Source organism: Lissotriton vulgaris, unplaced genomic scaffold, assembly GCF_964263255.1.
Source record: "Lissotriton vulgaris unplaced genomic scaffold, aLisVul1.2 SCAFFOLD_1107, whole genome shotgun sequence".
Taxonomy (NCBI): Eukaryota; Metazoa; Chordata; class Amphibia; order Caudata; family Salamandridae; genus Lissotriton; species Lissotriton vulgaris.
In genome coordinates, this window is record NW_028250533.1 from 744,970 (window position 1) to 757,324 (window position 12,355).

Consider the following 12,355-nt stretch of genomic DNA (forward strand, 5'->3'; position numbering starts at 1 on the left):
GCAGAAGGGGCATATATTTTATAATAGATGGCTTAAGATGCTCAGTCCTTTCTCTATCTTTTCGATATAGGTCATACAAAGCCATTTTTACTGAATTCCTGTGGGTACAATCAATGGTTGGGGCAAAGAAAATAAATATCCCTTTTCCACACTTACTAAACTTCTCCCTACTGCCCTAAGCCAGGGTATATGGTTAGCCCGCTCACATTTTAAGCAGTCCATGATGATTTCTTGGGTCAAAGAGGCCGCAGGGTTCTGCCATATTTTCAGCCAAAATAGGGCGGGCCTGGATCTTATAAAATCCTCTATATATGGAAGATTCTATGACAAATGTAAGTTGGGGCTGAGATAACCGCCCCCAAAGCCTTCCTGCAGAATCTGTTCTCTTCGATCTGTATATTAGTGCTATTTGAGTATACCCACACCTCTGCGCCATAGGTTCCGGTTGGCAAACATTGAGTGCTATAAATTTGCAACAATGGCATTATTACCTCAGCCATTTGGGTTGACAGAGGCTGATATAGAATGAATGGCTTTGCCCATTTTATCCCTTCCCTGGGCCACATGGGGCTGCCAAGATCCAGAATCGGAGAACATCAAACCTAAGTAAGGAAAAGTGCTGGTGCTTTTTAAAACATTATTCCCTGACACAATTTGACGGATGTTATGCTTTTTAGGACCACAAGACATTATGAAGGATTTATTAAAATTAGTACATAACCCCAAGTCAGCCATATATGAAACAAAACCAGTTATTAAAATACGCAGTGCATTGGGTGTGCGGCCCATAAGGACCGCATCGTCCGCGTAAAGAAGTGCGGGAAGTAGTTTACCACTAATATTGGGGACATCACCTGTTAATTTACATAAGGAATTGCTTAATTCATTTATATACAAGATAAAAAGCAGGGTGGCCAAGACACAACCTTGTCTGACCCCCCTGCCAATTAAAATGTCCCCTGAGACGTCACCGTCATTATTTATTCTCACGCGGGCTTTCAAGTCACTGTGTAAGTGGGCCAAAAAGTAAACAAGTGACTTATCTAACCCATAATTTAACAAAACTGTCCATAAACGGGAACGATTAACAAAATCAAAGGCAGAACTTAAATCCATAAACCCCAGATACAATGGGGCTTTTTTGGTAATGGTGTATTTGGCCAATATTAAATTTAGATTCGAGCATTGCTCCACAGTTCCCACATTGCTTCTGAATCCAAGCTGGCACGGATGTAAAATCATGTTTTCCACTGCCCAGGTCCTGATCTTATTAAAAATGACTCTTCCTAGAATCTTCAGAGTGTTATCTATTAAAGATATAGGGCGATAAAAGCTAGGTTGGAGTCTATCACCTTTCTTAAAGATTGGCACAATTATACTATTAGACCAGGTGACTCAGGTTGGGGTGTGGGATAAATTATTAAAAATGTTACACAACAAAGGCGACCAGAAATCAGGCTCAGATTTAATTTGGTCGATGGATAGTCCATCGGGTCCTGGAGCTTTATTGCCCGCACTTTGGGAGATTGCGTCTTCCACCTCCTTTATTGAGATGGTAATTACCATGGAGGAGTACAAAGTCTCATTTGCTGGATGCGGTGCAGCATAAATATTTGAAAAATGGTTCACCCACATATCCCCTGCTATATTGCAGTTTATGGGGGTAATGTTGGATCCTATTGATCTCAAATTCTTTACCTCGCCCCAGAACCCGGCAACGACACCCAATGCAGCCGTGCGCGCAAGGGATTCCCACTGATCTTTTAATAACTCTTCTGTTCGTGTTTTTAGGGTGCGTTTGTAACTTAGCCTCAGTCTCTTAACTAGAGACTGGTCCCTTGGTTCCACCACAAGGGCAGCCCATAATTCACGGTTTGCTTTGGAACAGGAAGTGTCGAACCATCTGGGGTTTTTATTGTTGTGGCCTAAGGCTGGTTTATAAATCTCATTTCTAATGGCCGAACATAACCCTGTAAAAGCCTTGATGATGTCATGTCCAGAGTTGTCACTAGATAGACAAGTGGACACAAGCGAAGGGTTCATTTTAATGGCACGTGCTAAAACCCCCTTATTATCTATCCCCTTCCAGACTACCCTAAGGTTGTCTGTTGACACCACCAAGTTTTTTGCCCCAATTTCTTTCCGGTTAACCGATTTTCTGATGGATTTAAAAGTAGACAAGATTGGATTGTGGTCACTGTATACGGTGCTAACCACGTCGGCCTCTAATAAACAATCCCCAAGTAAGGAGGATATAAAAACATAATCTATTGTGGTAGAACATCCACGCCCAATATGGGTGGCCAATGGTCCTTTGTTTGTAGAGATGTTTGCCTTCTCCATAACATTAACTAAGTCCTGTGTGGCTAAATGATCGAGCAACTCTTCCCCTCTTTTGCAGGGCGGTGTTCTGGGATGAATGTGAGCATTAAAATCACCTCCTAAACAAATACCATTGAGTTTACCGTACTTTTGACCATCCATAATGCCATCAATAAAATCAAACAATCTTATAAAATTTGTATTTGGATGTGATGTGAAGTCATTGTTATAAAAATTAATTAGACATAGCTTTAACCTGCTAGTGTAAATTAAGGCCTGGAAATTCATATCATTGGTCTTCAATGTTTCAATTTTGGTTCCTGCGGCAATCTTTACCCAGATAGATAAACCCCCACTAGGTCGGCCCATAGCCGGGATGGGTACAATGTGATTTTCACAACTATAACCCTCGAGGAGCAGAGAGCTAATACACCATGTTTCCTGGAACATTAGGATATCAAAGTTACTGACTCAATCGGTCCAGTCCCTGGATTTAATTTTTGTTTTTAAACCGGCAATGTTCCAGCTCAGGATTGTTAGTTTGTCAGAAAATATAGGGGTGGCGGTTGCATGAACAGTTATCTTAGTGTCAGGTCGCGGTACTGCCTCAGTGTTAAAAATCAACACCTCTTTAAGGGGACCAGTTATCAATGCTCCCAAAGGGTCACTTGCGTTAGGGTAATCACTATCTGCAGTATCCGAAAGATTGGCTGTCGGTCAATCCTGGCTCTCCAACTCGGATAATGCGCTGTACCTGGTATACAGCAGGTAGGGTGGTGGGGCAGACCTAAATGATCTCTGTGGGGGCCTATAGAAGTATCCCAACAGTAATGGGGTTACAACGGTTGAGGGGCTGAAATGGCTGTTGTTACTATTTAGTACACATTTTACAGTTGAGGGGTGCCTAAAGTTAATTACAATGCAATCTCCATTGATATTCTTAAAAGAGGGACCAACCCAACACACTCGACGTACTGTCAGGATTTCACTCAAAATTTCTGGCCCAACCCCTTTATGCTTGGACAGCCAGTCAATGCACTTGTTATTCAGCTGTACCCAGGACTCACTTGTCCCTCCTTAAGTGGTGGTACACCTGCTAAAATTAAAACGGAAGGACAGGCGTCGGGGGGTAAATGAAGAACTGGCCCTAACTGTTTTTCAGGCCTTATGGCAGCAGCCTGACCGTTCTCTGAACCAGTGTTAACTAACTTCATGGTAGCTGGGCCAGGACCGCCCTCTGATGGACCCATAATCACAGTGGTGGGACAAGGCGGTCCGACTGCTACAGGCAGGGTAGGCTGCAACGATGTAACAGGTTGGGTATTTCCTGCGATAACATCCTTAGGTGCAACGTTGGTTCCTGGTGTACTACTAATAATAATGGGCCTGCCCCTCATAATACAGTTATTAGTAGCCTCCATATCTTTCAAGAGTCGTTCTCCTCTCAACTGGTCAAGACTAATCACCCCTTTCCTTTTTACCTCTTCCTTTATTATCAGATTTTCCAGTCTATCTAGTCTTTTAAAAATTAAATTAAACTGTTTGTCCATTTCACTTTTTACTTGTTTAAAAATTGTGTCAACAATAGTCTCAATGAAATTCCCATTCCGCTTATCCTGAGTGACGTTCTCAGTTATGGGCTCAGTCTGTGTACACGCCGAGTTGTGTCCTTCTTTAGGGAGGACTGTAACAATGTTGCCCTCAGCTAAATGCAGAGACTCATTATCAGTTCCGCCTCCAGATAATGTTTTCCCTCTAGTCCACATGCTCTGAGGGGTGGGTTGACCCTTATTACGTGGGGGTTGTTTCCTCTTATTTAAAGTTTGCTTCAAAGGGCCTCTTTTCCTTTTTTCTCCAACAGTCTTGTTGCTCAGGGTCGAAGAAGGGGTAGCTGCTAGGACAACGGGATCTTGCTGTGAATCAGTGATGGTAATAGAGCTACTCCCCCCAGATTGAACTACAGGTAAATTGGCCAGCGAAGTGAGTTTTATAATTGTCACCACAGGGGAAAGCGGCAAAGCATTGTTTGAAGGGATTTGCTCGTGCTCTAAGTACGAGCTTGTAAGACCCATTGACATTCTCCTTTCTGTATTTGCAATTTCGGTAGTGACCAAATTGAAGGCATTTTCCAGCATACTTTCGAAGGTGGGCGGGAGGACACTAAGACCTTCAGAGGCCTGAGTGATAGTACTAGTGTTTTGTTTCCCCATAGTGTACTTTGGGCTCACCTTACTGACAGCTGCTGCTTAAAAGGGTGGCCACGGAGGACCACAGAGGGCCCGCCCTTTGCCCGGGCTTAGCCCGGCGTGGCCCGCTCACAGTCCCGCGTGCGATCCCGCGATGCGGGGGGTCTGCTTGGCTTATAGCGCCTCCGGGCGCAGGATGGGCGGTACCAGCTTCCGCCTCGTATGCTCCCGGGACCTGTAGTCCCCCTCCTCCCTGCCACCACGCTGATGGCTGGAAGCTGCGGCGGCGGGAGGGAGACCGGCAACAGGAGACCGGCAGCAGGCTCAAGGTGTCTGGCAGGCTCAGCAAGTCCCCTTCAAGGCGTCCGGCGAGCAGGTAAAACAACAATTCCCCCTTCTAGTTCTGCCCCTATACTTGAATGTTTGCCAGTGGGTTCAAAGCTTATATTTTACAGAAACAATGTCTAACCATGAATAATTTCCCATACTCCACAGTGATAAATACATTTGTAGGATATTTGGTTTCCCTAAACAAATAAACAAGTTAAACACAGCATTTTGTATTTCTTTCAGTGTTGATAAAAGTAATAACCTTTCACAAGGACAGTCCTGCTCTTAGACCATTATTCAGCACACCTGACAAGCTCACTTTTGCAGGCCCATCCTGGATGCAAGCAAATGCCACAGTGTTTAGAAAAACCCACATAGAGCATATGGCCCTGTCAGCATAAAGTTACATCGCCCCACATTGCATTTAATGTTCTTTCTTTATATGTGTCTCATTATAATCTACTTTATACTGTCAATGTACTACAAAGCAAAAATACATTTTAGAAAGCTTTATTTTAGTTCCCTTACAATGCATTTTGCATTCAAAATGTGTTTTATAATAAAAACACATTATAGAATAAAACACATTTTAAATATTTGAAAGTTATTCCGAACAAAAACACTCATTTATTAAAACAGTGTAAATATATTTGAAGTCTCAAACAAATGCTCTAAATCCTTCTAACATCCACTAAAATCGATTAACAATCATGTAATATAAAAAATACATAACAAGGAACAGGTGTTAATGTCCTATAATGCTATCCGGGGATTCAGGTGACAGTTACAAACCCCTTTGTTGCGTGCCCTTTTTCCCGAGCCTTTTACAGGCCCTCAGGGACCCCATCCTTGGTGCCATGTTATTTTTTCAGGGGAAGGGGTGCGTGATCTGGCCCCAAGCCATTTATAGGCCCAAGAAACCCAATTCCCCGAGGACAAAACATAAAAGTACAGTGGAGGTGGCGCACTGCTTCCCATGCTCACTCCTTTGGCCGAAACAAAAATGTAAAGGGGCATTACAAATTAAGGAAATCAGGAAGTTTGTAAAGGGGTGCAAATGGACAACATTAAAAAAAAATACGAACACAACAAAGCCCTTGCCTGCTGTTCACCATTAAAGTCTCTGGCAAATGACATCGTGACTGTAGAAGTGTAATGCATTGCGCCATGACAAATATCAATCAGACTAGGAAATACATTCAGCTAGCATCACGAGCAGGACAGAATTGTTGGTGGAAGTGCCCATCTACCATGGTTTTCTAAGTTGTCATTTTTATGGCATGAGTGGGCCCTCATAAATCTCATGAAGGTACCAGAAAGAAGTGTTGCTTTGATACAATTCCACACTAACCCAAAATCTTCAAACTTACTGTTACAATGGTGGACGTGAATTATTTCAACCTGTTTTTTTATTTCTGTACCGATGCCGGACCTTAAAAAAAAAAAAAAAAAATACAGAACAGTAAATATTTGCTCAGCTTAAAGGAACAGTATTAGGCTAAAAGTACAAGACAATTACTATAAAAAAAATGTTTTGAAACTTTTAGTTTTAAAAACATTTGTTAAGAATAATTTAGAGGCTGATTAGGATGGCAGGCTGACTTATGTCCACCCGCCTCCCTCTCGGAAATGGGACATCCCAACAGGCTGTCGGCAGTCCCAACAGAGGCATTAGGATGTGACTGCAACCACTGCAGTTGCAATGCCTATCTTTTGCATTGCACCGGGTGCTGCTGGCAACCGCACCCGCTGCAATTCAAAATGGGGACACCTGACAAATACCTGCACCATGTAGCAGGCTCCAGGCCCACAGTTTAGGGCCGGGGGCATGGGGGCCCACTACGGGCCACCAAAGTCCCTTTCCTCCTCCCTTTCCATGGTTGGTTACCCCTCCATAGAACGGTGAGCGGATAGGGACATCATAATCCCTATGGCGGTACATGGAAAGCACCACCACTCTTGTAGGGATATAATTCCCCACCAATGCACAAGCAGGCTCAAGGTGCCCACTAGATGCATTTCGGTTGGTCTTTATGACCGCCAACCATCTGCCCGACATGATAATATGAAGGGCAGATTACATGGATCCGATGGCGGTGGGACCGCCACGACGGGCATTCGGTGGCAGTCTCACCATCATCAGAATTGTCCCCGTAGATAGTTATGAAACTTACTCATTCCAAACTTAATCCTGACCACAACTTCCCATTTCTGTGATCTAAATCTAGCCAAACAATTGGTTGAACTTCAAATGGAATTGGAAATCGACCTGCTTGAGTAATCTATATCTATTTTCAATGTTTTTCAAATTAAATATTATTGAATAAAACTTAAAATACACAAATAGTTTACAATTTCAAAAGACACATTTCTCGCAAAGTGTTTCAAAATGTATTTCTTTCAAGGCTAAAAGGCAAAAAATTGTGAATGCTGAGTGCAGTTCAGGTGTGCCATTTTAGGTTTACAACATCTCTTCATTTTTGAAAACATCTATCTGGAGAATTTATGAGACATGGCAAAAAGTATGTGTACTCTTATACTTGCTCCACAGCACTCTATGAGTTTGGTCTGAAGGAGATATTAATACTAATAACATTATTTGTATTCCTCTTTGTGCCTGTTTTTTCCATATCTAAGTCTGGTAAATAACCAAACATTACTATTATCAAATATATCGATACTCAAGTTGATGACCTTAAGAGTTGGAACGCTAAATTAACCTTTCTGGTAATCAAATTAGTTCTAAACAGCTACAAGTATAATAATTTTACATGAGAGGTTAACCACTGAAGTGAGGAAACAGTTTCTTTATATTACTACAGGCACACAGATCATGAAGAAAATGTTCCCTCTCTGGAAACAGTATCCCATCTATGTAACACTACACCAATGCAACCCATGGCTGGAATATGCATGCATTCAAAGGGAAATATTCACAAGCCCATTGTGCTGCCAGTGTGGATGTGGCGCAGTGCCTGTCCATATTTACAAGGCCACGTAAAGTTACCCTGCATGGCTTTTTGTGACATTGTAAATACAGTTCCTTTTTCTCATTACTCTGCATGGGTTTTGCTGTGGAAAGTCTGATGCAACATCCATGGAACCTGATGTACTCCCAGACTAACAAGGTTTCATAAACCTGGGAATGTGCCAGATTACTATGCCTCCCCAGGGGAGGTGCAAGGGATGCACAACGAGGAGAAATATCTTTAGTTCTCCAATTTTTCCCCTTTTTCTTTGTGTGCTGCTTTCTGCAGCACACAAAGAAGGAGGAAAACAATTCTTGTGATTGTTTTTGTGGTGCTGCACAAAAACAATCACTCTTACAGTGCAGTTGCACCATATCTTGTAGATACAGCAAATTCCTCCCCATCGTTTTATAGACAGTATTTTTTTCATCTGGTCGGGAACAGAAGATCTTTTAAGAGAATTCATTGAATGGCTCAACCTGGCGGACGAGAATCTGAAATTCACCCACAACTTTTCACCAGACAAAGTGGAATTCCTAGACATTTGGATAAGACACACTGAAGGAGAACTGACAGTCGACCTATATCGGAAACCGACAGCCAAGAACACCATTCTGGAACATGGCAGCTATTATCCCAATTGCCAAAAGGACTCCATTCCTTTCGGGGAATTCTTACGAATTAAAAGAAATTGCACATCTATTAAAGACTTCATGACACATGCCAACCAACTAACAGAAAGGTTATTAGCAAGAGGATATCCCAAACGCCTCATACGAAATTCCATGAAAAGAGCGAAATACTTCAACAGGGATATGCTATTAAATCCAACCCCAAAACCCCAGGAACAAAAACTTGTATGTGTCTTAAACCACTCCACCATGAACAATAAGATCAGGAAGGTGATCCATAGCAATTGGAAAATTCTGAACATCAATGACCAGGAAAACAAATTAAGCAAACCGATTTTGGCCTTCAGGAGAAATCAAAATCTCCGTGATAAACTGGTCCACAGTAGGTGGAAAAATAAGGAAAGAAACAAACAGAAAACCATAGATGGAAACCCACTACCAAAAGGCAACCACAAATGTGGCAATTGCCATGCATGTGACCAGATAATCCCAGGAGAGAAATGGAGTTATGGCCAAAAACAAGGAAGCTTAAAAGAAATGACCAACTGCAGAACTACAAACACCATATACCTTAACAAATGTCCGTGTGACATAGGATATATAGGTGAGACGTACAGAGAATTCCGCACGAGATTCTCTGAACACAAATCTGCAATTAGAACCAAAAAAACAAATGCCCCCATGGTACCACATTGCATCCAATATGGTCACAATGAGAAAGATCTGCGATGGCAGATTCTAGAACGGGTCCACACACCCCCAGGAAAAGATGCGACGATTTTCCGCAAAAAACGAGAGACCTTTTGGATTCACTTTTTGGACACAGTCCGTTTTGGACACAACGAAGAAATATCCTGGATAGTGACACTGTAAAGAAAAGCATGACTTCTCCATAAAACGTGAGCTATCATTTCATATACACACCCTATATTACATAGGAGTGGTGGGATTCTGTTTTTACCATACTGCAAACTTCCACAAAATCTGTGCCTGTAGAATACAGTTCATTATAATATCCCGAATTGTTTCCACATAGTACCCCACTTTTCGTCGGATTTCTCAGTTTAAAATTATGCCATTAAAACCCATTCCAATATGGCAACCGCGTTTTTGTTATGAATACCTCAAGTCCGTCATCTATGTCTAGCGATTTCGCAATACATGCACAATATGAGTCCTACCTTTATGGTTATGAGCACCCACCTGCTCGCAATTATAGGCTTGCTTTTAAAACTGACCCTCGAGGCAGCTATCCCCCACTCAAGGATTTTTTCCTAAAGAAACCCCGGTTACGACTACATCTACCTGTACACAAGGTAAGAAGATATCGAAACCTCGCCCTGCTCCCGCTAGCTCGCACCTCTGCCAATAAAACTGGGCTTAGCAAAAGCAATCTCTAAGCAAAGTAGAGCCTTATACCGGCACACTCTAAAATTTTTTTAAAAAGCGCGAAAAGTCAACCCCTTGGTTTTTCGAACCTGATACCCAGGTCGAAATTTGTACAGTTACTTCCAGCGTTGTGCTTCATTCCCGAAATTTTTATTTTAGGTCACATTGGATATCCCTACAATACGTTGCAAATATGTTCCATACCAGGCTGAGTCGTTGGAATCCCTGATTACGGCGCCAGACCTTCAATATTAGGTAAGACATGAAATCGAATTGGGCTGCCTACTCGTCATAACTGCATGCAATCGTATCGTTAGCCGTTTTTTTATGATGATAATTATAAAACAAGCCCACTCACCGTGACCTCACGGCACACAACCTTTTCTAAGTTGGTCAAAAGCAGTCAGGGCGGGCAATCACCGTAAATAAATAATTAAATACAATGGCCCCGAAAATAAAATACTAGGTTACTCAGCAGGGGTAGGCGTGCAATTTCCAACGCAGCATGTCAAGAGATAACCACATGCTATATTGAAATCTCTGTTATCTCATTATAGGAAAACGGGAAAAAGGAAAGGCTGGCAAATTTTAAACACTGAAAAGCTATTTCTAAATAACCAGGTACTCCTTAAGTCGTAGACTTACCAATAATTCCTCGGTCAGCGGGTAAAACTGCATTTATTTATTAGTTCCTGCACTTATTCCTATACAGAGAACGATAGAGGTTCCTATCCATACGGATCGCCACTTTAGAAAACTAAGAGTTTTCATCTTTAAAATCAAGGTAACAAACGCGACAAATATAGTAAAATTTCACCACGAACCCCACTTGGGAACTATATAAATAATTACATACAATCCATGTTTTTTCTCAGCTTATGCCTCAAAAAGAACGCCCAGCATCCGCCCCTCAATACAATTCATGCTGAGACCGTCTATACCATAGGTATACGTTTTTCCGTATGTCTTGGTGACACAACTGCACTTTAATTTAACTTATCAGCACTGCATGTTTTCTGTAAATAAAATGCCAAAACACAGGGTGCACTTTATGATTGGGAACTTGTTTATTTTGCTCCTCTTTTACTCTCCTCACACTGGTTGCTCTCGACTTGAACTCCTTTAGACCATGGCCATCCTCATGTCCATGGCCAACTATGAGCCCCTCTTTATTAAGAAAATGTACTCATGTATTTTGTAGATGCCAATTAGCTACATTGTCAAAAAGGTAAAAATGCGAAGAGATGTTGGAACTCATAAATGTTTTTTTCTCTCTATTTTCAGAAAATTGTATTGCGCCCTCGATCTCTTTAATATTACCTATGTTGTGTTTATGTATATGTATATATTGTCTATGGCCCTGAGGAAGGTGACACTCACCAAAACGTACGTCGGCTCAACACCTATTGTTTTGGACACAAACTAGTGAATTCCAACTTAACTAGAGGAATTGTCCCAATACCATCTTATATAGCACACCTTAGAGTTGCCATTAATGTTAGTCCCATGTTCTGTATGAATTAGACCCTGTTGTTTATGTAGATAGGTATGTCTTTTTAAACCAATAGAAACAGTATGATTGGTTTGTAAGTATGTGTGTATGATTGTTTAGGATTAACTTTTATGAGAGGGCACGCCTTTTTTGTATATGAATGTTTAAAAAAAGGGGAAAAAAATGTATGTAAAAGCAATGAATTCTCTTGTGAAACCAAAATGATAAGCACAGTCCTATAAATGTCCTTAAAAACACTTTTCTTAGAAAACAAAAAAGATTAATAAAATATATATGTTTTGATAATAATGTGTAGCTTATTTTCTGGCATCTTTCTTATTAATGTTTGAGATTCATTCAATGTTAAAAGCAATATAGGTCCCTACAGAGGTTCTTGTCATTGTTTGCCTGATGTGTCCAGTATCTATGCCATGGTTGCACAGGTGTGTGAGAGCATGGGTGCGAGCTGAACAGAGAAGCAATCTGTCCCAGTAATTAGCGACAGTCACTCTGCTGCTTTGGGGTCAGTATAGAGGAGAGGTTGAGACCGACCACTGACCCATCCTGTTCCTGGGCAGACAGGAGGTTAGGGAGAGTCTCAATATCCTCTTCCACTATTTCATCCATTACCAGAAGCATGCTCATTTCGGAACTCTCAAAGTGGGGGTTGAGGAGGTTCACATGGAGCACCTTTAAGGGGTTTCTTTGGGTAGATGGACTCCCCCATCCGCTCCTTCACCTCATACGGGCCTATCCAGCAAACACGAGTTCCATAGGCTCCATAACCCACAGTTTCTCACCAGGCTGAAACTACCAGACTGGCCTTCTATTCATACCAGAGTTTCATAACTTCTTGACTGGCCTCAAGGTTTCTTTTCACCTTTTTTGCAGAAGCAGTGCATCTGGTTGCAGAAGTCCAGGATGTAGTGTCCACATCCTGAGGGGGTTTCCTTGGATCTTGCTATTGCTCTTCTTTTACAAGGCTAGAGGTCCCCTGAAAAGCTGGTCATTGAGGAGTTCATAAGAGCTAAACCC

General features: G+C 41.8%; 1 protein-coding gene across 1 annotated transcript in view; it reads right to left on the bottom strand.

The window, feature by feature from the left end:
* The window catches only part of LOC147663249 (NXPE family member 1-like), a 227,033-nt gene extending 215,068 nt beyond the window's left edge, over positions 1 to 11,965 (bottom strand). The window contains exons 1-2 of the mRNA XM_086950586.1: positions 11,880 to 11,965; positions 6,209 to 6,270 (exon numbers count right to left, since the gene is read on the bottom strand). Of these exons, the coding sequence (XP_086806712.1) occupies positions 6,209 to 6,270; positions 11,880 to 11,965 (148 nt within the window). The remainder of the gene's footprint in view (positions 1 to 6,208; positions 6,271 to 11,879) is intronic.
* Between the last annotated feature and the right edge of the window lie 390 nt (positions 11,966 to 12,355).